This window comes from Cnephaeus nilssonii, assembly GCF_951640355.1.
Source record: "Cnephaeus nilssonii genome assembly, chromosome: 10".
In the NCBI taxonomy this organism is placed as follows: domain Eukaryota; kingdom Metazoa; phylum Chordata; class Mammalia; order Chiroptera; family Vespertilionidae; genus Cnephaeus; species Cnephaeus nilssonii.
The window spans coordinates 71,737,560-71,762,891 of NC_137081.1; the positions used below are offsets into that span (position 1 = coordinate 71,737,560).

The window sequence follows — 25,332 nt, forward strand, 5'->3', positions numbered from 1 at the left end:
TAAAAGAAGACAAGACTGAGGCACCAAGAAGTTAAGTAACAAACCCTAGGTAATCCAGCCAATTTAAAGCAAAGTCAGGGTTACATTCACTAGAGGGCTGGTTTCAGAGACTGTGCCTTTAACCACTACACACACTGCCTCCCTGGAACAGGGTCGATCTCTTCCCATTTGTACAGTTCTTTAATGTATGATGCTCATAGTCACAGCTGGAGAGGAAGGTTGAGCTTGTCTTAGCATCTCTATTTCAAAAACAAGCACACACTGAAAGAAATTCACTCTCTTCCATGATGTCACTGCTAGAACTGGAAAACCAACTAATTCAAAAGACAGAATTCTAATAATTAACTTAGTCTTTTAAAAAATACTTTTATTGCTTTTTTAAATATATATATGTATTTATTGATTTCAGAGAGGAATGGAGATAGAGATAGAAACATCAATGATGAGAGAGAATCATTGATTGGTTGCCTCCTGCATGTCCCCTACAGCAGAGCCCATAACCCGGGCATTTGCCCTTGGACAGAATCGAACCTGGGACCCTTTAGTCTGCAGGCCGACGCTCTATCTACTGAACCAAACAGGCTAGGGCTTTATTGATTTTTTTAAGGAAAAAGTTAATGAACATCAGCTAACATAATCCATTAGTGGTTATCCTTATAAGCCTTGTGGTTTATGGAGCCATTTTGTCTCTGATTCTTTCAAATAAAGTCAGTTTATAGAAACAAATTTTAATCAGGTAGACATTAAAATGAAGTAAATAATCTAAGTATTTATGAATCAGACAATTAAGTTTTCAGATACAACTTAATTTATCTTATTAGGAAATTTTGATTTGTTATCATCTAATGATTGCAACCAATAATATACCTCCCAAATAATATTGTGTTTTAAAAAAATAAAGCAGGTAAGTCACACCAATAAGAATTATTTTATGATTGAAAATAAACATGAAAATCTGTATAAATATTAAACCAATTTTATAGCAATAACAACTTCAAATATTAAATATAAGTCATTTAATTTAGAAAATAAAAAGTAATTTAAAAATGGCTTTACTTATCTTTTAAGTGGAGACTTTTCCTGTTTGTTTGTTTTTAAAATATATTTTTATTGATTTTAGAGAGGAAGGGAGAGAGAGAGAGAGATAGAAACATCAATGATGAGAATCATTGTCCTGCACACCCCCTACTGGGGATCGAACTCTCAACCCAGACATGCGGCCTTGACCAATATTGAACCCAGGACCCTTCAGATCGCAGGCTGACGCTCTATCCACTGAGGCAAAACAGCTAGGTCGAGACTTTTCCTGTTTTAACTGAACTTCACTATATGTGGGATTTGCATTTTATTCCTGTATCTGTTTAGTAGACATGTATTTAGTATTTTATTTACAGCTTCTTTTTGTGAGTGATAATTGCAGTCTGCAATTTACTTTATAAAGATATTAGTCTTGGAGAACATTTACCATGAAGAATATTTTATATTTATATTCAGCATTAATCTTTTTTTTTTTTTTTGGTTAATCCTCACCCGAGGATATTTTCCCATTGATTTTTAGAGAGTAGAAGGAGAGGGAGAGACAGAGAAACATCGATGTGAGAGAGACACATCGATTGGTTGCCTCCTGCACATGCCCCAAACCAGGCAGAGTTGAGCCTGCAACCTAGGTATGTGCCCTTGACTGGAATCAAACCCAGGATCTTTCAGGTTACAGGATGATGCTCTAACCACTGAACAACCGGCAAGGGCTAGCATTAATCTTTTTAAAGTTACTGTATTTAAGTTTGAAAAAAATGAAGTCATGAAGCCGAGACACATCTTCCTCTGAGAGTAATGAATTAAATGTTGACTAGCATAAAATATAATAATAGTATTCTCTTAACTCAAAACCTTCGATAGTCTTATTAAAACTGAAATGGCATGCAAACCATAATATCATATGTAATTGCAACAGTTGGTGTTTATTTAAATCAGGCATATTTTAGTGAATTTAAAAATATGAATTTTAGATATATTTTTTTTCAAATCTTGACTGGGAAGACTTTGAATATACCCAAGAGAACTGAAATCTTCTTTCTAATGTACTTTGATATACTGAAATGACTATAAATGTTTAATGTTCAGGGCAATTGCTTTTATACTTAACCTTATATCCCCCAGATAATCACTATCCATAAAAGTAATGTTTTTCCTCTGATAATTTATGAAAGCCACAACAGCCATGACCAGAGACAAAGCCAACATGGAAAAATTGATCCAATGGTCGTATCTTCCCCTGAAATAACATCGCTCAATATTGCCCTCAGGATTGTAGCTGGAAATAATTAAAAAAAAAAACAAATCAACCCTCTTATTAAAAAACAAAAACACTAATGTAAATCTACTCTGAAGCAACTCCGTGGTATCCAGACATTTTCAGCAAAGATTAACATCCAATTCTCTCTTACTTGAAAAAAGTAACAGTATTTTAAATGAACAAAACTTTTAGTTTGATAATCTATTTTCCTTAGAGAAAATTGAATCTAGGCTTTATTTTTCTATGTTACAAGTGTCTGGCATATAACATGCTACAATAAATGCCACCTTGCTTTTAATAACTCATGTGGGGATTAAAACAGAAACACTTCAAAAAGAAAATTAATAAATTTTAGAAAATTAATATTTTCAATTTCAGAAGAATATTGTGATGTTTTTCACTGAATTTCTATTAAAATGCAGAAGAAAAAAATATAATGCTGTAATAAATATTCTAAACTTGATCTATTGCTTTGATTTTGTAATTTAAAGTGAATCTTTTGATAGCTATTTCAGATATATGTGCTCTCTGTATGGAAAGTATGATTTTCTTTGATTTCTCTTATCAAATCAGAGTAAGCCTAGAACTGAATGTTGCAAAGAAGGAGATTAGTTTGTGGTCTGAGATCACTAAGGAATGAATTGACTGAGCTTTCTTGATCTCTGTGTACATATGGCCAATAGTGCAGGGAGCAATAGTCTATACTCTGCTTCAGGGGATGAATTTCAGTTCACATAACCTCCCTTACAATATTAATCAGGAAATTTTCACTAACAACAAGTTACCCACATGCTACATAGCCTATAGGTAAGTATTGCCATATAACATTTTCGACTTATTGAATGGTGTTTTAAATAATTGTAAGAACAAGTTTTATTATAGCAGTTTTCTTCTGTTTCCATTTTTAAAAGTCAGCAGAAAAACCTATTGCAGCCTTATGTTTAGCTTTTTAGTTATAAAAATCTCTCTCATTTATCCTAAAACTCATGTGTATTTACTAAGCATTCTAAAAACTGAAAATAACTGTGTCATTCTCACCTGCTTTAAGAAGTATTCTTAAGATTTATGTAGAGTAGCCCTAACCGGTTTGGCTCAGTGGATAGAGTGTTGGCCTGCGGACTGAAGGGTCCCAGGTTTGATTCCGGTCAAGGGCATCTACTAGTAGGGAGTGTGCAGGAGGCAGCTGATTGATGTTTCTCTCTCATCAATGTTTCTAACTCATCAATAAAATATATTTTTTAAAAAAGATTTATGTAGAGTAGATATTCATGATGACCAAAGATAGTATGTGAATGTTCAGGAAATTCCATGGAATCACAGCATGATGGAGCTGGAGAGGGTCCTTCAGATTATCTTTACCTCCTCATTTGTTGGCTAAGGAACAGAGACAGAAATGTGAATCAAATTGTCCAAGATTCCTAAGAAAATACAATGCAATTAAGTTAATCTAAATTAACTAAATTAAATTAACTAGGTACCTCTTCCTAATAATTTTTACCCCTGTTCAGAGTTTAGCAAACTTTTTCAATAAAGGGCCAGATAATCAATATTTCAAGCTTTGCTGGCCGCATGGTCTCTGTAGCAATCAGTGAACTCTGTTTGGTGCAAAAGCACCCACAGACAATATGTAAAGGGGTGCTCTCCTCTGTGCTCAGGCAATCCCAGGAGGCTTACCCGGACAATGTGCTTTCCTGACAGGTTATTTTGCTGCTGATTGTTGTGCTTTTATTCCCTGCCATGGAATTCTCTAAGCCCACCATAGTTCACACTTTCCACGAGGGATTAGGCTAGGCTGCTCTGCCCTGGTGATTTTTTAAATACCTGTTCTATATGAGTAGGATTTCAACCTTTCTCACTTACTTTCTTTCTTTTTTTAAGTTTCGTTGCAAAACTGATAAATGTATCCCATTCTGGTGGAAATGTGACACCGTGGACGACTGTGGTGATGGGTCTGACGAACCTGATGATTGTCGTGAGTACATTGGAGAATGTGGGAATTTAGAACTTAATGCCCTGAAATGAAAGCTTTAAGCTACTTCTACAGAATCCCTCTCTGATTCCTTTTCAAAATTATAATATTTTGTGTGTCTATATTTAAAAATACAACAAAAATCTGTTGCAATTTCTTGGGTATATATCTGTAACTATTATGTTTAGTGTGACAGCATCAGCAATTTGTTAGTTTTCTAATTTTTTTCATTGTTGAATAGCTACATTTCTTCAGGTAGTGATCAGAACAGTAACAATCAGCATGATTTTGACTTAATATATCACCAATCTGGAGACAAAAATGGGGAAATTTTCAATGTCACTCAATGACTGAAATACTAGCATTAAGGGATACAATTTTTGCACTTTTCTGTCAGTATTAAAATACTAAAAATCTATGAAAAGTCAGATTTTTCCAATATAACTCGTTAGTTTGCAGTTAGGCAATTTAGTATGCTCTTAGTAGTTGGCTTAAAGTGACTAGCAATTAGGTATATCTTGACATCTGACTGTGATTGGCATGGTTAGGTGCTCCATTTTTTTAAAGCTATCTTTGGTAACTTTGATTGTAATGAACAATCGGACGACTTTTCCTTGATAGCCTGTACAGTTCACTCCATTGGGTCATTCCAATACTGTCCTGTCAAATTGAAGATACCTGTAGTCAATCATTATAATTCCCTCAACATCCCAGCGGATGGTTACCATGATTTGGCCTTGACATTTCCGTTCAAGATTCTTCTTAGGCTTGCACTAAAGAAGGACAATGTGCTGTCATAGTGAAAGCTAGCTGCTTCCTTCTGCAGATTTCCCACCATGTAATTACAAGGCTGTTTCAAACTTACAGTCACTAGATAGTTACCTAGACGAGCTGTATTCCATCGCTCATTTGAAGTCCTTTCACATAGCTCATTTACTAGTATATGTTTGAAAGCAGCAAGTAATATATTCAATAGGAAGAAAAATGTTATGAAAGTCATCATTTTTCTAATATTCTTTTTATGATTCTGAAAGCTCCTCTGTTCTTTGATTTATTAATATTGTTTTTATTTTCATTATGAGAGATAACGTATAAAAAGTATTATCTGAATGGGAGAGATATACTATTATGGCTGAGTTATTCTTTTTTTAAGTTATTGAATTAAAAGAAATATCAAAGTAATAAGAAATTATATTGAGTACCAATTGAGATTTACTCATTTAAAGGAAGTTATTAATTTCCCCCACAATAAGGTAAACTTTCTCTTGATATAGTAAAGAAAATAAATACAACTGATTCGTGTCATTTATAGAAATAAACATGCATAAATGTGTTAATTTAGTCCTCAAGTGAACATGACCTTTCCCGCCCAGATTCCCTAATGGGAAATATCACCATGATGCCCTGCAGAGAGAGTCATTAACACCCAATGCTTTCCCTTCTAACATAGTTTCAGTTCCTGAACTCTAATCTAGACTAAAATTTCATGCTGCAATCAAATTGATATACAAAAATTAACGACAAATTTAGTTTGATGAGTTTTTTACACATTTATGCGCTGACAGAATTGCAGTATTTAAATAATGACAATTTATGAAAAGTCAGACTGTATGGTGAGCAAACAAAACTTTAATGTCTTTTGAAGGGAACCTAAGAGACATCTGATATCTAAAAGCCTCTTGTCTTGGTTAAATACCAATACTACACATTTTTATTGGTGGCATTATCTTTGTGATTTTTTAAATATATTTTTACTGACTGTAGAGAGAAAGGGAGAGATAGAAACATTAATGATGAGAATCATTGTTTGGCTACCTCCCGCACCCCCCTACTGGGGATTGAGCAGCAACTCAGGGAATTAAATTGAGACCTTCTTCTGGTTCATAGGTCGTCCGTCGCTCAGCCACGGAGCCACATCACCCAGGTCTCTGTGATCTTTTAATAAATGATCTCTTACTTGGAGTTGATGGTTTAACAGCATTGAACATCTGTAGGCATAATTTAATTTTGAGAGTCATGGTGAGGTGGAAATGATGTACATGAGTCTGTGGAGTGTGTAGGATTCATTTTTGAGTAGCTATATCATCAACATTGGGGACTACTAAGAGATACTGACAATACCTATAATTGCACTTGAAAAGATAGGAAAGCTTGATCCCAGTTTCACATACTTGCCTACTTACATAATGTTTTTTACATAAATGTAGATAGGAGACATGCATTAAAAATTCTCTGACATCATGAGTTTGTAATTCCATTTCCTATGCGATTTGAATTCACCATGGATCATTCTAGAGGCAAATTTAAAAGTCAGGGAGGCTTCCCAGTTCTTTCCCAGAGATAGAAGCAGGAATGTACCTCAATCTTAGGGGAGGGTTTCTTTAGTAGCAAAGGAACATTACAGGAAACTTTACAGGAAGCAATAGAAAATAGAGAAAATGAACATGTTTAGAGCATGAGAAAATTAAGTATAGCACAGTTGAAATATTGAGTGTGATTAATTAATAAACATTATATATTGTAGGTAAGTGACTCAGCATTTTAGAACTCACTTCTATGGAAGTCAGCATGTATTAAGAGTTATTTTTTAAGTGTTAATAAAATGTTTAATTAATATCATAATTATAAATGTTATTTTCTGTAGAAAATTTAAAATATAATTTATCAACATTTGATTGACTGGTTTGAATTAATAAATCATTATTAGTGTCTATTATTCACAGTCAGTGATTAGTAACATACATTAGGATCATCAGTGAAAAAAAATGTTTTATTGCCAGCAATATAGTTTGTGAGAAGACTTCAAAGTCAGATCTGGATTTAAATTCTGAGTCTGACACTTGAAACTTTTCTGTCCATGAAAATTAATTTCCTCATTTATAAAAGTGCTTATGATGTTGAGATGAGAAGTTTATGATGAGATTCAATTAGTTACTGTATGTGAAAGGACTTTACACAGTGCCTGATAGTATATACTTAATAAATTTTACTAGTTATTATTATTCCTTATGTAAACTCAAAAATATAGCAGATAAAATGAACTATTATCTGGGATTTATTTACTGTAATAAAATATGTGTAGTACATAAAAATCTTTAATATTTATGACATTGCCCTTTACATTAATAGAATTATAGAAATGAATATAAATAAATATGATTTAAAATGTGATGCCTATAGGTAACATTTGCTTTAAGTAGTTCTGGGAAGTATGTTTTGAAGGCAGATGTTCCTCTCTTACACATGACAGGTGGCAAAGTGACCAAAGATAAGTGATTTTTAAAAATGATATTGGAGTAACTATTTTTTAAAATTACAGTAAATTCTACTCTGTCACTAACCTCTATCATTTATTTGAAGTAAGGAGGCATTTATATGTTTTTAAATCTATACCTTTATATTTATAGGTTGCTAATTGCTTTTTTAACGTTAGTTAGTGAAATGTAATCTTGAGGCAATCTGAGTTGTTCATAGTGTAGCTGTGCATCTGAATCTGGCTATATATGTGAGACATTGCCATTGTGCTCTAGGATATATTTACTATAATAATAGTATGAACAGTTGAATGTCAGAAAAGCTCTGTTTAAGAAGTCATGAGCTAAGATTGTCCTTCCACAATACCTATATGTTTTCTCCTCCAGCTGAATTTAAATGTCAGCCAGGCCGATTTCAGTGTGGAACAGGGCTCTGCGCTCTGCCTGCCTTCATCTGTGATGGAGAGAATGACTGTGGAGACAATTCTGATGAACTCAACTGTGGTAGGTGATTAATTTTTTAACCAAGGAATATAAATCTAATTCTTAACTGATTATGTCCACACTGACTTTTTTTTATTATTGATTTGAGAGAGAGAGAGAGAGAGAGAGAGAGAGAGAGAGAGAGGAGACATCACTCAGTTTGTTATTCCTCCTATTTATGCGTTCATTGGTTGATTTTTGTAGGTGCCCTGACCGGGAAACAAACCCACAACCCTTGCGTATCTGAATGATATCTGGCCAGGGTGTGCCCACACTGATTTAAATGAAGACACGAGTTTCAGCACAAATAATTTTGCTCTTTTTATCTTTTAGATACACATGTCTGCCTCTCAGGTCAGTTCAAGTGTACCAAGAATCAGAAATGTATCCCAGTAAACCTCAGATGTAATGGACAAGATGACTGTGGTGATGAGGAAGATGAAAAGGACTGTCGTAAGTCACCTAAGAATGCTCTGTCTTATATTACTTCTGACCCAAACTGAAATTGGTCTAAAAATTATTATTATGCATTGTAAATGCACAAAATGTCGAAAAATATAATAACAACTGTGCCACATAATTCCAAACAGTTGTTTATTGCGATGGGTTATTTAATAATCTCTAAATGAAGAAATTAAATAAAATTAAAACATGGGTCATCTTTACTTAAAGCTACTTGGATATTGTGACAATAATTAAACAAAATTCATTCATTCATATCATTCTTAAGAGAAGCAGCAAAAACAGCATTATAGGTGATTATGGAATTGTTTCATACATTTATTTTTTGCTCATAGCAAGTAGGTATAGGTAATTTTCTAATGATTAGTCACTTGAAACTAACTCCATTTTAATTAGAGGTTGCTTCCCTCCCATAAAATACATTTAAACATACGAAAAGAAATAAAATCTGGACAAAATAGCAAGAACATTATTTGCTAAAAACTGTAAAAAAGACCCTATTTAAGGTATCGTAACAAGCTACTTCAAAGAACAATAGTAAAATATTTTCCATTTTGTTCATCTCTTATTTCCATCAACTGCCTAAATTCAAACTACTTAAGTGAAAGAGAAAACAATTTACATACATGTGCATAGGCAGGCAGGATGGTGCACGAACACACACACACACACACACACACACACACACACACACACACACAACACACACAGAAGCTCTGAAGGCTAGATAGAGCACCTGTCAAGTTTCAGGATTTCAAGATATGCTGTGAACATTTCTGTCTTGCGGAAGTTTTATTTTATTCCTTTAAAAATTTTATCAGTAAATAATGTGCAGTCATCCAGCAATTTGATTAAGATGATGCATTCAGAATATAGTCAGCACCAGTTCTTTATGGTTAGCCATTCTAGAAGCTGATCATTAAACTCAGTAGGATTTGTGATGTGGTTTACAGTCCAAGTCATATGTTCACCTCTTCCCTCAAAGACTCTACACAACTAGAGATTTTGGCAAAATTTGTGCTTTTTATTTCTTCATTGACTAGTATATTCCAATTTTAGTAATATTTTTTTCATTTATAAAACTGCCTATATATAAAATTTAAAATTTATTTATCTGGAAAAATTATTCTGAAACTCCTTTAATTGTGTGTAAAGTTAGTTTTTAAATGTAATCTAATTTAGGTGGGACTGTTTTGAAAACTCTGATTTTTATCAAATGCATCATTGGAGAAATATGTTTATATTTATTTCTATGAAAGATATTAGGAATACATTGTAATTAAAAGTTAAAACTCCTCACCTTTAGAGCATCATTAATTAAAAGATGATACATTTTCAACTAGCTTAAGCATTTGTTTGTCTAATTGCTTTTTATATAGAGTATCCTTTTTTGTTCAATATCTCCACCCCTTACCCCAACCCTACAACTATACTTGTCCAAAGCTGCATTTTAATAGGTGTTTTCCTCTTAAGCTGAAAACAGCTGTTCTCCAGACTATTTTCAATGTAAAACTACCAAGCATTGCATTTCCAAGCTGTGGGTTTGTGATGAGGATCCAGACTGTGCAGATGCATCAGACGAAGCCAACTGTGGTGAGTGTTTTGTGACTGTGAATCTTACCTATTGTGTTTATGTCATAATCTGAGATGGCCATAGTGCAATGAATTTGAACACAATTCTGATGAAACTGAAGTCTAATATGAGAAAGTCTGTCTCCGTGTTCTCAGAGTCAATAATTTCAGGTTGGCTATTTTGTAAAAAGCAAGGAAGGGTAAGGCAAAAGAGTAAGTATTGCTTAGTATAAGTCAAAACTATTTCTGGAAATATAGATTTAAAAAAGATAGGATAAAACTATCATCTTTTATTTTAGAGTATGTACATGATATTAGCATTTAATAAATAGAAATGATAAAATACTATTTTCATATTGTTCTAGACTTCATTTTTCTGCTTAAATTCATATGATTTTCCATTCATTCAATGAATATTAATCCTTAAATATGGTAAAAATATAAGAAAAACAATGAAAGCATTTGTTCTGTTTTAATAGATAACATGGTCACTTGTTAGTATTTGTTTCTGAAATAGTAATATTTTCACTTCAAATCATTTATTTTATTTACAATAGTCATTTCTTAATTAACATTGAAGAAATGGAGAACATATTCATTTTGTTTAATGTATTTTATCCTATCTTAAAAATGTTGAAAGCTAGACAGAAGTGAATAATAGTTGTCAGGTATAATTTATTTCACAAACACTTATTAAACATTTATTTTAAACTATTTTATAGGGGAATACACCAAGCTTAGCATTGTTGGGGAAATAAAAAATAATCATCTAGCAATTGATTAGAGAAGACAAAGTTTGCCTAACTTAAAGATAGGACTTTCAGGCTTCTTAGACAAAACTGTGTTAAATTCATTTGCTAGATTTCACATTTGCCAGTTCCCAGGGAAACATTCTCTTCATCAGTTGTTCTGCCTGGGAGTTTCTGGTCAATGCCTTACTCACTCCCCAAGTCTCTGGATTCCACTATTTGTTCTGCCACATCACACCTCCCTGTGGTTGCATTTCCTGATTTCTTCTCCTACCTCCCTTCACCTTATCTAGAATTCTGTGTCATCTAAGAGAGTCTTGCTTCTAAATTGGTTAAGAATCTTTTGCTTCTTTCGAACAGTTTTTGTGTATAAACTGCTGCTTGGCTAGTTATTTTTAATTAGTGTGTTAGCTATAATCACACTAACTGGAGCTTGTGAGAGGAACTTGAGCTTCCCATTGTAGCTTTGTACTTTCCACAGTCTGTTTTTTCAACATGGCACTGAATATGCTCAAACCAAAAGATAGAATTGATTAAAGTGTGTTTTTATTTTCCCTTAAATGCCTGGTGAGGAAACTTGAATCAGGCTACTCAAGCTATAGGAATATAAGGATCAGATTTATTTTTAATTAAACAAAGTGCCTGTTAAATTATAAAGCATTTAAAACTTACCAACTTGTACAGAAAGTTATACAGTAAGCACCATGTACCATTTTAAATAGATGTTAACATTTGGCCTAAGAGATCTCTTTTAAACACCCAAATCCCAGCAATAGCAACTAAAGCCCACCTCTATCCTTTTCCTTCTCTTCCTCCACCTGTCCTGAAGCCAGAAGTGGTTATGCATTATTCGCATGTTTTCTGTTTACCTTTTACTATATTGGTAAGCAGTTATTAATTAGTATGCATCTAATAGATTATAGCGTTTTTAATGTTTACATAAATAGTGTTATATTTTCTATACTAATTTGAAGCATAACATTTTCTGGTATTCTAGTGTATTAATGTGAATAACACATTTCCATATTAAAGTTTATTGCTACATTTTACAATTACTACACATTCATTAGCAAATAAAGCACAAAAAAGTTTATAAAATCTGTTCTATAGACACCAAAGAGTCTCAGTTCTCAAGTTGTCACTTTGCATGAGAGATCATTCAAAGCAGATGTGACAATATTCAGAGGCAGGATTCTGTCAATCTGTAGGATAAAAAGCCTGGAATGGGCCTGGGGAGAAAAGCTTTAATACTGATAACTATAAATATAATAAAATAATTCATACTATTGTAATTTACTTACATGTAAATTTAGTTATTTGCAGAATTTTTATTAACTTGCACTTAGAATCACATTTAGTATGTGATATTTGTCTTTCCTTGACTGGCTTATTTTGCATAACATAATCATCTTCAGGTCCCTCCATGTTGTCTCACTTATATGTGGAATCTAATGAACAAATAAACTGATGAATAAAATAGAACCAGAGGCATGGAAACATGGAACAGACTGACGAATCTCAGAGGAAGGGGGGAAGGGTAGAGATTAAATAAAAATCTTATATGCATATATGTATTGCCCATGAACACAGACAATAGGGTGGTAAAGGCCTGGGGCAGGGCGGGAACCAGGGGGCAAGGGGAATAAAAAGGGAGAGGACATCTGTAATACTCTCAATAATAAAGATAAAAAAGAATAACATTTAGCAAATGTTAGTCCCATGATTTCAAGATAATTCATGGAAGAAAAATTCTGTGCTCATATATGCAGGAAGCATGATGTACTAAATTCTATATATTGGAAAATAGTGCATACTTACACTTACTCAGTGAAGACATTTTCTAACATGTGACATCACAATCTCTGTCTTAGATATTTGGAGGGTGGGGCTATGTACCTTTATGTTAGCAGGTGGGAAGGAGGACGGGCCCGCTACCCGCACACTCTCTGGGAGCGTGGTGCTTTCCGCTGCCAGGTTGGTATGATCTGCATGCATGCTGTAATCTCCACTGTGGATGCAGGCATCGCCACTCATTACCTGAATGTAGGCCAATTTCTGTCAATGTCATTTTTGTATGTGTGAGTATATTTATGTGTGAGTGTGTGAGTGTGTGTGTGTGTGTGTGTGAAGAGATAAGTAGAGAAAGAACCTCTTTTATACTGAAATATTTTGGTTTCAATAAAGCCCTTGAAGGAGAGCTTATCCATAGGAATTGTCCTCTAGCTTTTCTACAAAGAAATGAATGAACTGCATGTGAATTTAATGAAATTGTCTAAGTAGAACACGTTTAGTCTTTCTATAACTATCTCAGTAACTTTCACGCATTGACTCTCTCTCTACCAAGAAGATGTACATTATTTGCTGATGTCATTTTATTTTTTTCTCTCTGTCTTAATAATAGAGAAAACTGTGATATTTAAATTTTGTTGCACAAAACTGAAATGGAGTCCACACAATGAGTCAGGAGGCAGACAAACTCTTCCAAACTTTGGAGTGATCTGTCGTAAAAGCCATAAGAGAAAATAGCTTTTGCCCAGTGAGGTTTATAATTGAGTGTGTCAAAAAGAGAAACTACATATTTGTTTTAATAAGAACCAATTTGTGTAGTTGATTTTCTTAAAGAAATCGAGGTAAAAATTTAATAGTCCATGACATAGTTGTTTGAAAAATGTTACACTTGCTCCCCTCATCCTTTACCAACTATATTTAATTCTCTAGAAACAAAAAATAAAATAACACACACATACACATATACACACACAAGCAAAAACTAGTTGTAGATTTATAGCAGTATGTGAGAAGAATAAGTGTTATGCACCGTATAATAGCAATATGTAAGAAATGTAGAACTTTAACATTTTTCTTTCTTTAGCCTACCATTAGAACAAAAATATTCATGTTTGTTTTAGTTTCTGTTTCTGTTTACATAACATTTGGGTTGGCTATTTCCTTGGAGAATATTCTACCATTTACATTTTCAGGGCTTACTCTATTTTGCTTAGTACTATGTTTACATGATTATGCTATATATAAGTAAATGAAATAAGTAGAGTGAGAGTTGGTAATGCTTTTTCTTAACACCAATATCTGGTAATGCATTTATGTATGGAAAATATTTTTGTTTATCCATTTAAGAAAACTTATATTTGTGTTTATTAGTTAAAATCAGTTGAGGATTCAAGCAGTATCAGATTTTGCTTATGAAAATACTGTACATTATTATCTATTAACATTTCAGGACATTATATAGTAATGAGAATAAAAGACCTTTTATAGAGTTGTAACTATGCCATTTATTAGCTTTGTGATATGTGCATAGAGTACTGATATTGTGTAGATGACCATGCTGTTAGCCATACTTATGGTCCAATCAGTCTAGATTCAAAGTCCAGGATGCAAGGTGTCTTGGCTAGATTTTTCATGCCATTAGACCACTGTTCATATATGGTTCCTTGTTCAGGATTCATGTGGGAAATAATGTGGGTGGAGAGACAGGTAATATAGGATTTACTTCGAGATATGAACTTTTTTTTATCTCTTTCTAAGTTATAAACATCAGAGTAAATTATTACTTATTTTATTGTCCTTTGAAATCTTAACTTTACAATTAATATTTACATTTCTTTCATTCAAAATTTGAGAGATATTATAAAAATATGAATACAAATTCTTCATGAAGAGAGTCCTTTGACCTAAAGAAGTGGCTTGAAAATATTACTTAAGGGCTATAAAACAAAAGTAGACAGCAGATCTTCCATATGGATCATGTTATCCATATGATTTCAACACTTCCCTTCACTAGGAAGAATGAAAGAAAATTGAACAGGGCATAACTTTCTCACCAGCCATTCAATATTACCTAACACCATGTTCATACATTAAACTATCTGGAGTGTGATCCACAGCTTACCATCTATGTCATGCAGGCCACACATTTGAAAACATTCTTCTTCTCTTGAGTAAATTAATAAATAAACACAAATATAGTTTTATTTTTGAGATCATGCATTTTCTTCTTCCTGAAGTTTTTCCCATGATTATATATGCTGTAGGTACATCCTACCTGGAGTGTTTTCAGGGAATGAAGACATTCCTAAGATTTTAACTCTTTGCATTATGCAAGTCATTTAAGGAATTGTAATAGTGCTTTTTAAAAGGGTGTCTGCATTGTTTTACTATTGTAAAGTTCCTCCCAGTATAAATAAAGAGTAAATAATACTGAAGATATGTCAGTAGAGAAAATCAATTCTAGAACGATTGTGATCAATTTTTCTTATTAATTTTGTATGAATAAATGATTGGTAAACAGATTAAAGTACAAGTATTTATTGAGAAGAAACTGTTTGTTCATGCTAACATTATTTACTCTTATTGTGCTGTCAAAAACTTTGACCATGCGAAGTGAAGTTTATTAACTCTGTGCTTTCTTCCAATTTTGGGAAACTCTTATAATCAGAAAGCATTTTCTAAAAATTCCATGACACTTGGCCATTGATCACTGGGCATGGACTGTCCAGATCTTTTTTTGGAAGATGCAGTTAAGTCTTGGCACTAAATGCTGTATTTGTTGGCACTGAAACAAATGCAAGAAATGAGCATGCGAAAATCTTTAGTTTAGAATAATTAAACTGAAAGTAATTACATGTGCCTCTTTTTACTAAAGGCATGGCTATCCAAGAGCTATCAGTTATTAATTTAAGATCAATACTAATCTTAAATTCCAGAGCTTCTTTCATGTAATTTTATTTTCACAGCTGGAATTTACTACTTCTTGGTAGTGCAAAATTATCCATCCACTTTGTTTCATTTTTTGGCTCAATGATATAACTTAGTAATTTTTAGCATTTTACTGACAGATGGAATGTGTTCACTAATCATGCTGAATTAACACAAAATGCATTTCTAACCACACACAAGAAAAATGACGGAGCTGAAAATGTCAAATCCACTAAGTTCCATGTAGAGTGCATATATGCATATAATGTTCATGGAATCTGATGGAAAGGGGTCCTTAGAAGTCATGTGGTTAAAGTAGGGCCACATTTGTCATCTATATAAACAAACACACACACAATGTTTTATATCTAAAGTCCTCATACTATAAATGAAACCTGTTATTTTAATCCTTTCCAATGGAAATTTTGTCTTTGTTTAAGGATTCTCAAATTAATATTTTTACATTTTTCTTTAAGCCAAATAATTCAATTTATTTAATCTCTCTCCATGGGTTCTATTTTTCATTCTGTTAATCTCTCTCCTGAAACTGTCCCAATTTCTATGCTTTGTTTATGAGCTGTGGAACAGAATGAAGCATTTTTAGTCAGATAATGTACTATCCTCTCTTCTCCATTACTATATGCCCACTTTTGTGTTCCAATATTGTGTTTGATTAAAAGCACATAAAATCAGTGTTCATTCTGTTGATCTCCAATTAGAGAGATTTCATATGCACTCTGCCGGCTTTTCAATGTCATCTATTAATGAACTGTTTTTATGCTTTTTTAAAGGTTCTAATTAAGTCTACTCTCTCCCTTTATATGCCCTTCCCTGACATTTCAGTTCTAATGTCTCTGGCATTGAGTCATAATAAATTATTTTGGTCAGATTTTATTTATCCATGTTTTAATCACCCTGTGAAAGCTTCAATCAAGTATGAACATACATATGGAGAAGTTGGCATTTGTGATAATTTTTATAATAACACAGACACATTTAATACAGTTCTAAACAGGGACAGAATTATCCAAATACTGTTACCTTACTCCAATAGAATCTTAACCGTATTATGCCTTTTTAGGTCTATGGGAAGGAGTGTCTATTTTGTTTATCAAGTGTAGGTGCTTAGATATCAGGTATTTTAAGTTCTTGTATTGTAGTCCTTATGTGGGTGGACAAGTTTCAAAGAAACTTTTGGAACTATTTAGAAGGGAAAGTACAGATAAGGAGCTGAATATAACAGTCACTATATGTTCTCTAGTGTTATAACATTTTAGAAATATGACCCTGTACTCAGGCTATATTATAAAACTTGAAGATGAGGCCACTACCTTACACTCTGTTTTGTTTTGTTGTTGTTGTTTTGTCATTTTTTGCACCATACTTCTTGCTCAGAAATGTCTCCTTGCATAACAGTGAAGTGAAATAACTTTGGGTTGTGAAACGTGTATATTTTATATTTATTTGGTTCACAGGAAGGTGTAGGTTGGGATGTTATTTCAAAATCTGGACATTTATCTTCTAATGAAAGTAGATAAATGAAATCTGGACATTTATCTACTAATTAAGATAGTAAGAATGGTTGTCCTCTACACAAAAGAGACACATTTAGAGCCCTGGTACAAATGTATTGAATCCCATGGGTTATTCATGGTCTATGAATCAATGTCTATGGTGAAAGGCCACCAGCCCAACCTGAATTTGCAGTCCTATAAGTGGATCAAGGCCCAGTGCAGTAATGTATCCTCTCAGTAAAGCTTCAGCCTCAATCCCTTAAACACTAGAAGAGAGTGTGGTAAGAGCCAGGAGAGTTACCACTGGGTGGGGACCAGAATCTGGGAAAATGTGGGCATAGGCAAGCTCTCAGCTCTGTTCAGGACCAAGGCTGGGCTGTGACTTACTATGGTGAGTGCTAATGGAAGCATCCTCTTTCTGTGCTTTGGTGAGAATCCATCCCTTCTCCACAGAGGCATTGCCCACTCAGGGCACATTTTCATTAGACATGTCACTGCAGTTGACTTTCTGAAAATATTCATTACTTAGTGATCAGATATGAATACTAAAGATGATAGTATTTTATTTATTTTATTTTATTTTGCTCTTATGTGAGGCTCTGGGCCAGGGTTTTCTTTGTGGAAATAAAAGGAAAAGCTGAAACTAAATCAATGTGATTTAATTATCTTTAGGGATAAAAGCCAAATATTCCAAGTCTTAAATGTAGAAGTAATGCGGGTTTCCACAGTTAATCATAAAAGAAGGATATTGGGGAGTACTTAAAGAAATATATGAGCTATCTTTTTAAGATTAAAAAACAAACAAACTTGGACTTTAAATCCCATTGGAAATGGGATTCTCTTTTTGTCAATAAAGAGATGACAGAATTGCAAACTTTCTATAAAGGACCAACTTAATTATGTGCTGAGATCTCCTGCTGAGGTGGAGATGATATCTGCTTACTGTGGAACAAACAGTTCTGCAAATGACAGCAAACTCTCATGGTCCCTGGTATGTGAATGTCTGCCAAGTGAATACAAATAGTTTTAATAAATGCCCTTTTCCTTTAAAAGTATGTCTTAATGGCATATGCAATTTCATCTTAAAATGGTAAGTGTCTTCTTCTTTAGATGATTTTAGTTTAGAATACAATTAGTACCTTTGGCTCTCCAGCCACGTCAGTCAGGGAAATGTGAAATTGTTCAGCTTAATGCCTTCCTCGGTGAGTGTTGCATTTTAGCAGGCAACAGCAGACAGTCACAGTGATGGATTTCCTATTGGAAACCTCAGTTCAGATCTGTGTCTAAAGGGATTTTCTCTAAAGCTAACATTCTGAAACATTGGCAGAGGAAGGAAAACCAATGTTAATACCTCTGCAGTGTATAAGAAATTTAAGACTGAAGATAAAGGATTAAGATGGCTTTACTTTTTTTCTTAGGCCTCTATACATAATCTTTGGGATGTCAACTCCATATTTGAGGTCCAATATGATGGAATTGTGAGTTAGTGTTTGTGTCTGCAAGTGTACTACATTTATCTTTTCTATAGCTAAAATGATGCAACCAATCTGCCATTATTATACCTTTTACAAATAACACATTTAGGGCTTCTTTTAACTCACTTCTATTACAGTATTTATCAATTTGTAATGTGTACTTTAAAAGTTCACATTTCCCAATATTCTGGTAAATGTACTCTTTTAAGATATAACATATTTTTAAGATTTTTAAATACTCTGCCATGGTTGTATATCATAAGCATGCTTCATAAATGCTTTTGGAAAATGATCTACTTAATTAAATTTATTCACACGAATAAATATGTAGATATCACACTAGTATATGATAGAATGTAAAGGACAGCAAGAAAATGTGGCCTCATGATTGACTGACCATGTATAATATTAAGTGTATGAACCTCCATAAGCTTTGTGTTCTTAGATGTAAAATAAAGTTATTAAGAGGATTAAGTAAGATTATATTTTCATAATTATTTACATCTGACACAAAATAGGTTGTAATTAAATTTTCCACTCCTCCTGAATTTTTTTTTTCTGATACTGTTAGAAATAGGGAGAGAAATACTGTTTAAATCTAGTATTTTGGGACTAGATTTGATATATTTATCTGCATCTGGATACATATTTTTCACAATGTACTATATCTTGTTCAGTTGCATATGTGTTTCTATTTCCATTTTCTAAAAGATGAGCAGAAGTCTTTTTGGCAGTATCCAAAGAAAGGGTTCTATATAAAGCCATTTTAAGTCTAGAACGTTGTGAAATGATTCAGAAGTTGGCTAGAACCAAAGCAATTAGACTTGTAAAATGAAGAAACCATTGTAAAACTTTTATTTTTTAGTTAAATTTTCTTTGTTGTTTTATGTGAAGACTTTCCTATGAAGGTCATTCCTGGATAAGACAGAATCCTCTCTTGTGGAGGAACTAATGACATGTTTGCTTCTTTTGGGGTCTATTATCCTTTTATATTTTCATCAGACTTTGGTGCTTGGTAAAAGAGTCATTTTAAAGAAAGGTTTCAGCTTAAGATGTTGGCTAAAGGAGGATGAGGGTTTGGTTACTAAAAATAATGAAGGGTTCCCTAGCCGATTTGGCTCAGTGGCTAGCACATAGGCTCCAGGACTGAAGGGTCCTAGGTTCGATTCCAATCAAGGACCCGTACCTCCGTTGCAAGCTGAATCCCCAGCCCCTGTCAGAGTGCATGTGAGAAGCAACCAATCAAAGTGTCTCTCCTGGTCTCTGTCCCTTCCACTCTCTCTAAAAATCAATGGAAAAATATGCTCAGGTGAGGGTTAACAAATAGTAAAAAAAAATAATAATAATAAATACATAAAATAATAATAAAGGGTAACCAAAAAACAGTAATAGAGATTTGTGAGATTCTGATACTTGAGGATTTTTTTCCTAAATTTATTTGTATTGTACCTCCAGCCTCCTTCCCAACCCTCAGGTTTGTTTATCTATTATTTGAATTGGGTTTTATTAACATACATGCAAGAGTAGGCCTTCCTTCCCCCAGTTGCTGGCACCAGCTTCCCTTTGGCACTCGGGACCCGGGCTGCCATTGCAGCCCCGGCTTCATCTGGAAGATCATCCAGAAGGATGTACGGTCTAATTAGCATATTATACTTTTATTATTATAGATATTATAGATGTTTAAGTGTAATTAACTTATGGCATATATCTCTGACTATTATAAAAATGATATAAAATCAGAAACTGGGATTTAAAAAAAGAGGATGATATAATTAAATTTAATGAAGGTCATAGGTGTGCCAATCACTCTCCTGTAACACTCAGAGAAAACTTCAAATTGGGTGGTATTGATATTGTTATTATGGTTGTTCTTATTTCCATTTAATAGGTGATGAAGTGAGAGTCAGAAAGGTAAGGCCAATACCCAGGTTAATTAACTGGTAACATGGATTTAAACCGACGTCAGTCCTGCCTCAGGGAAAAATAGATCTCTACATTCTCATTTCAACTGTACCTAGTTACGGTTTTGCCATTAACTAGCATTGGGACTTGGAGAAGTCACATAAGGTCTCTAAGGCTGTTTCCACACCTTATAATTTGAGGCCTGGATACGATTATTTTTCTCCCAGATAGTAATTTCATAATCTGTAAATAGCAAGAATGTGAATCTAGTTCATATAATAATACCAATAGAGTATACTAGTATTCATTTTCATATAAATTGTTTCCATTTTCTTAGTGATCCTTTTCTGTCCAGTTAGTTGCAATACCTAAAAGAAAAGAAATTATCTAATACAAAGAATGCTTATGTAATTGAGAAATATTTAAATTCATTGTTAACTGAAACTGTTTCAAATTAATAGTTTATATTAAAATCATGAGTCCAATAAATGTTTCATATAGATATAGAAATCTTATAGAAATGTATTTATTTATTATATCAAGATAGTTTTCATCAATATATAAGAATGAAAGCTTGTGCAAATCTCTTTAGTAGAACGAAATTTAGCTCCCATTATTGAATTAGTTATTCATTACCATTAGAAAATCTCAGGAGAAAACCTGGGATTCTGTGTTTTCAACCTCAACAGATTTACATATTTATATAGTGATGAATACATTTCATTAATTCATATACCTACAAAGCTCAATGCTTTTCATCAACTTTTTGAGCATCCATTGGTTTCAATAGAGTAAAATCAATGTTTTTTTACTTCATTCAGGAAATTTAATTCCTGTTTACCCCTTTTGTCTTCTTCCTTCTTAACCATCCCTGTCCTTTCTTAGATCTCGCTACTTTAATCTTTCCTCTTAGCTTTCTTTCTCACATTATTCTTTCCTTATTTTCTCCCCAATTCCAATAAGATCTAACACAGTAAATGTAGTGTGGATTCCAGGTATTTTGTTTTCTTACTTCAACATGGTACCTAGATGAATGAATTTGGAATTTCCTCTGTCATCATTTGAAATCCAATGTATATTCCCTTTACCAAAAGAAATTTGTTAGTCAAATATTGGGGGAAGGAAAGGGCTATTATATTTAATCTCCTCTACATTATGCATCTTATTTCCTTTTGTGTCTATTAAAATTAATCCTCTATCTATCAACACCGAGTTCCAGATTATTGACAATGCTTGCCTCATAATTACATCATTCCACATTTTAGTTATTCCCTCAAGATTTGTGCCATCTGTAAGTTTGACAACACTGTATTTTATATTCCTATATGATTTCTTAATAAATTAAGATGGGGTATATTGGCATACTATCAGAGTAATCCATCAAAGTTGCCATCAATGTTATCCTTTAGGTCTAGTTTTTTAGCATTTTAGAATTAATTTTGAAACTATTATCCAAAATCAACTTACCGTCTATTCAAAGACATAATTGAATTTTGGTTTGAAGATACAGCATGCCCAAATGTTGCATTCATTTATCATAGTAAGTAGGATTCATTTTGTGTCTCACCCATTGTCCTGTATAACATTTGGTTTTCTATTTCTCCCAGACACTTTTTTTCTTCCAGAGTTCTTCTTTTTTTTTTTTTTTCCAATTTTTTTTATTAAGGTATTATATGTGTACATATCTTACCATTGCCCTCCCACACCCCACTCCCATATATGCCCCCACCCCCCAGAGTTTTGCATCCATTGGTTATGCTCATATGCATGCATACAAGTCCCTTGATTGATCTCTTATCTCCCCCACCTCTCCCTAACCTTCCCCTTGTAATTTGACAGTCTGTTTGATGCTTTACTGTCTCTGTATCTATCTTTTTGTTCAAGTTTATAATGTTCTTTATTATCCATAAATGAGTGAGATCATGTGGTATTTTTCTTTCATTGACTGACTTATTTCACTTAACATAATGTTCTCCAATTCCTCCCAGGTTGCTGCAAATGATGAGAATTCCTTCTTTTTTATGGCAGCATAGTATTCCATTGTGTAGATGTACCACAGTTTTCTGATCCAGTCATCTGCTGACGGGCACCTAGGCTGTTTCCAAATCTTAGCTATGGTGAATTGTGCTGCTATGAACATAGGGGTGCATATATCCTTTCTAATTGGTGTTTCTAGTTTCTTCGGATATATTCCCAGGAGTGGGATTACTGGGTCAAATGGGAGTTCCATTTTCAGTTTTTTGAGGAAACTCCATACTGTTCTCCACAGTGGCTGCACCAGTCTGCAATCCCCCCAGCAGTGCACGAGGGTTCCTTTTTCTCCGCATCCTCGCCAACACTTGTTGTTTGTTGATTTGTTGATGATAGCCATTCTGACAGGTGTGAGATGGTACCGCATTGTTGTTTTGATTTGCATCTCTCGGATAATTAGTGACGTTGAGCATGTTTTCATGTGTCTCTTGGCCTTCCTTCTGTCTTCTTTTGAAAAGATTCTATTTAGGTCTGTTGCCCATTTTTTTATTGGATCATGTATCTTCCTTTTATTAAGTTGTATAAGCTGCCTGTAGATGTTGGAGATTAAACCTTTATCAGTGATGCCATTTGCAAATATGTTCTCCCATGCAGTGGGCCTTCTTGTTGTTTTGTTGATGGTTTCTTTTGCTGTGAAAAATCTTTTTATTTTGATGTAGTCCCATTTGTTAATTTTCTCTTTAGCTTCCATTGCCCTAGGGGCAGTGTCAGTGAAGAATTTCTTTTGGCATATGTCTGACATTTTGCTGCCTGTGGATTGCTCTAGTATTTTTATGGTTTCCCGTCTTATGTTTAAGTCCTGTATCCATTTTGAGTTTATTTTTGTGTATGGTGTAAGTTGGTGATCAAGCTTCATTTTTTTGCATGTATCTGTCCAATTTTCCCAACACCATTTATTGAAGAGACTATCTTTATTCCATTGTATGTTCATGCCTCCTTTGTCAAATATTAATTGAGCATAGTGGTTTGGGTCAATATCTGGATTCTCTATTCTGTTCCATTGATCTATGTGTCTGTTCTTGTGCCAGTACCAGGCTGTTTTGAGAACAGTGGCTTTGTAATACAGCTTGAAATCTGGTATTGAGATCCCTCCTACTTTATTCTTCTTTCTCAGGATTGCTGTGGCTATTCAGGGTCTTTTTTTATTCCAGATGAATTTTTGGAGAGTTCTTTCAAGGTCTGTGAAATATGCCATTGGTATTTTAATGGGGAGTGCATTAAATCTATAGATTGCTTTGGGTAGTATGGACATTTTAATGATGTTGATTCTACCAATCCATGAACATGGTATGTTCTTCCATCTGTTTACGTCTTCCTCTATCTCTTTTTTCAGTGTCCTGTAGTTTTCCGTGTATAGGTCTTTTACCTCCTTAGTTAAGTTTATTCCTAGGTATCTTAATTTTTTTGGTGCGATGGTAAATGGGATTGCCTTTTTAGTCTCTCTGTCTGTAAGTTCACTATTGGTGTATAGAAAGGCCATAGATTTCTTGGCGTTAATTTTGTATCCTGCTACATTGCCGAATTCATTTATTAAGTCTATTAGTTTTTTGACGGAGTCTTTCGGATTTTTTATGTACAATATCATGTCGTCTGCAAATAAAGACAGCTTTACTTGTTCTTTTCCAATTTGGATGCCTTTTATTTCTTCTTCTTGTCTAATTGCAATGGCTAATACTTCCAGTACTATGTCAAACAGGAGTGGTGAGAGTGGGCATCCCTGTCTTGTTCCTGTTCTTAGGGGAAATGTTTTTAGTTTTTGTCCATTGAGTATGATGTTTGCTGTGGGTTTATCATATATAGCTTTTATTATGTTGAGGTATGAGCCATCTATTCCCATCTTGTTGAGAGTTTTTATCAAGAAAGGGTGTTGGATTTTGTCAAATGCTTTTTCTGCATCAATGGATATGACTATGTGATTTTTATCTTTCAATTTGTTTATGTGATGTATCACGTTTATTGATTTGCGGATATTGTACCATCCTTGCATTCCTGGGATAAATCCTACTTGGTCATGATGTATGATCTTTCTGATGTACTGCTGGAGCCGATTTGCTAGAATTTTGTTGAGGATTTTGGCATCTATGTTCATGAGGGATATTGGTCTGTAATTCTCTTTCATTGTGTTGTCTTTATCTGGTTTTGGTATTAGGGTGATGCTGGCTTCATAGAAGGAGCTTGGAAGTGTTCCTTCCACTTGAATTTTTTGGAATAGTCTGAGGAGGATAGGTTTTAGTTCTTCCTTGAATGTTTGGTAAAACTCTCCTGTGAAGCCATCAGGCCCCGGGCTTTTGTTTGCCGGAAGCTTTTTGATGACTGCTTCAATTTCGTCCATAGTTATTGGCCTATTGAGCTGTTTAGATTCTTCTTGATTGATTTTTGGAAGGTTATATTTTTCTAGGAATATGTCCATTTCCTCCAGGTTGTCCAGTTTGTTGGAATAGAGTTGTTCGTAGTATTTTGTAACAATCCTTTGTATCTCAGCGGGGTCTGTTGTTATTTCACCTCTTTCATTTCTGATTTTGTTTATTTGGGTCCTCTCTCTTTGCTTCTTGGTGAGCCTGGCTAGAGGTCCATCAATCTTGTTTATCCTTTCAAAGAACCAGCTCTTGGTTTTGTTGATCTTATGTATTGTTTCTTTGGTCTCTATGTCATTTATCTCCGCTCTGATCTTTGTTATTTCCTTCCTTCTGATTACACTGGGCTTTTCTTGCTGCTCTTTTTCTAGCTCTTTGAGTTGTAGGGTTAAGTAATTTATTACCATTGTTTCTTGTTTTTTGCAATAGGCCTGTAGAGCTATGAACTTCCCTCTCAAGACTGCTTTCGCTGTGTCCCATAGATTTTGGATTGTTGTGTTTTCATTGTCATTTGTTGCCATGATGTTTTTTATTTCTTCCTTGATCTCTCTGGTG

At 33.8% G+C, this 25,332-nt stretch overlaps 1 protein-coding gene across 1 annotated transcript in view; it reads left to right on the top strand.

Annotated features, from left to right (window-relative positions):
* Positions 1–25,332, top strand: part of LRP1B (LDL receptor related protein 1B) — a 1,721,287-nt gene that overhangs the window by 1,515,875 nt on the left and 180,080 nt on the right. Inside the window, exons 63-66 of the mRNA XM_079782447.1 lie at positions 4,175–4,268; positions 7,907–8,023; positions 8,336–8,455; positions 9,938–10,057. Of these exons, the coding sequence (XP_079638573.1) occupies positions 4,175–4,268; positions 7,907–8,023; positions 8,336–8,455; positions 9,938–10,057 (451 nt within the window). The remainder of the gene's footprint in view (positions 1–4,174; positions 4,269–7,906; positions 8,024–8,335; positions 8,456–9,937; positions 10,058–25,332) is intronic.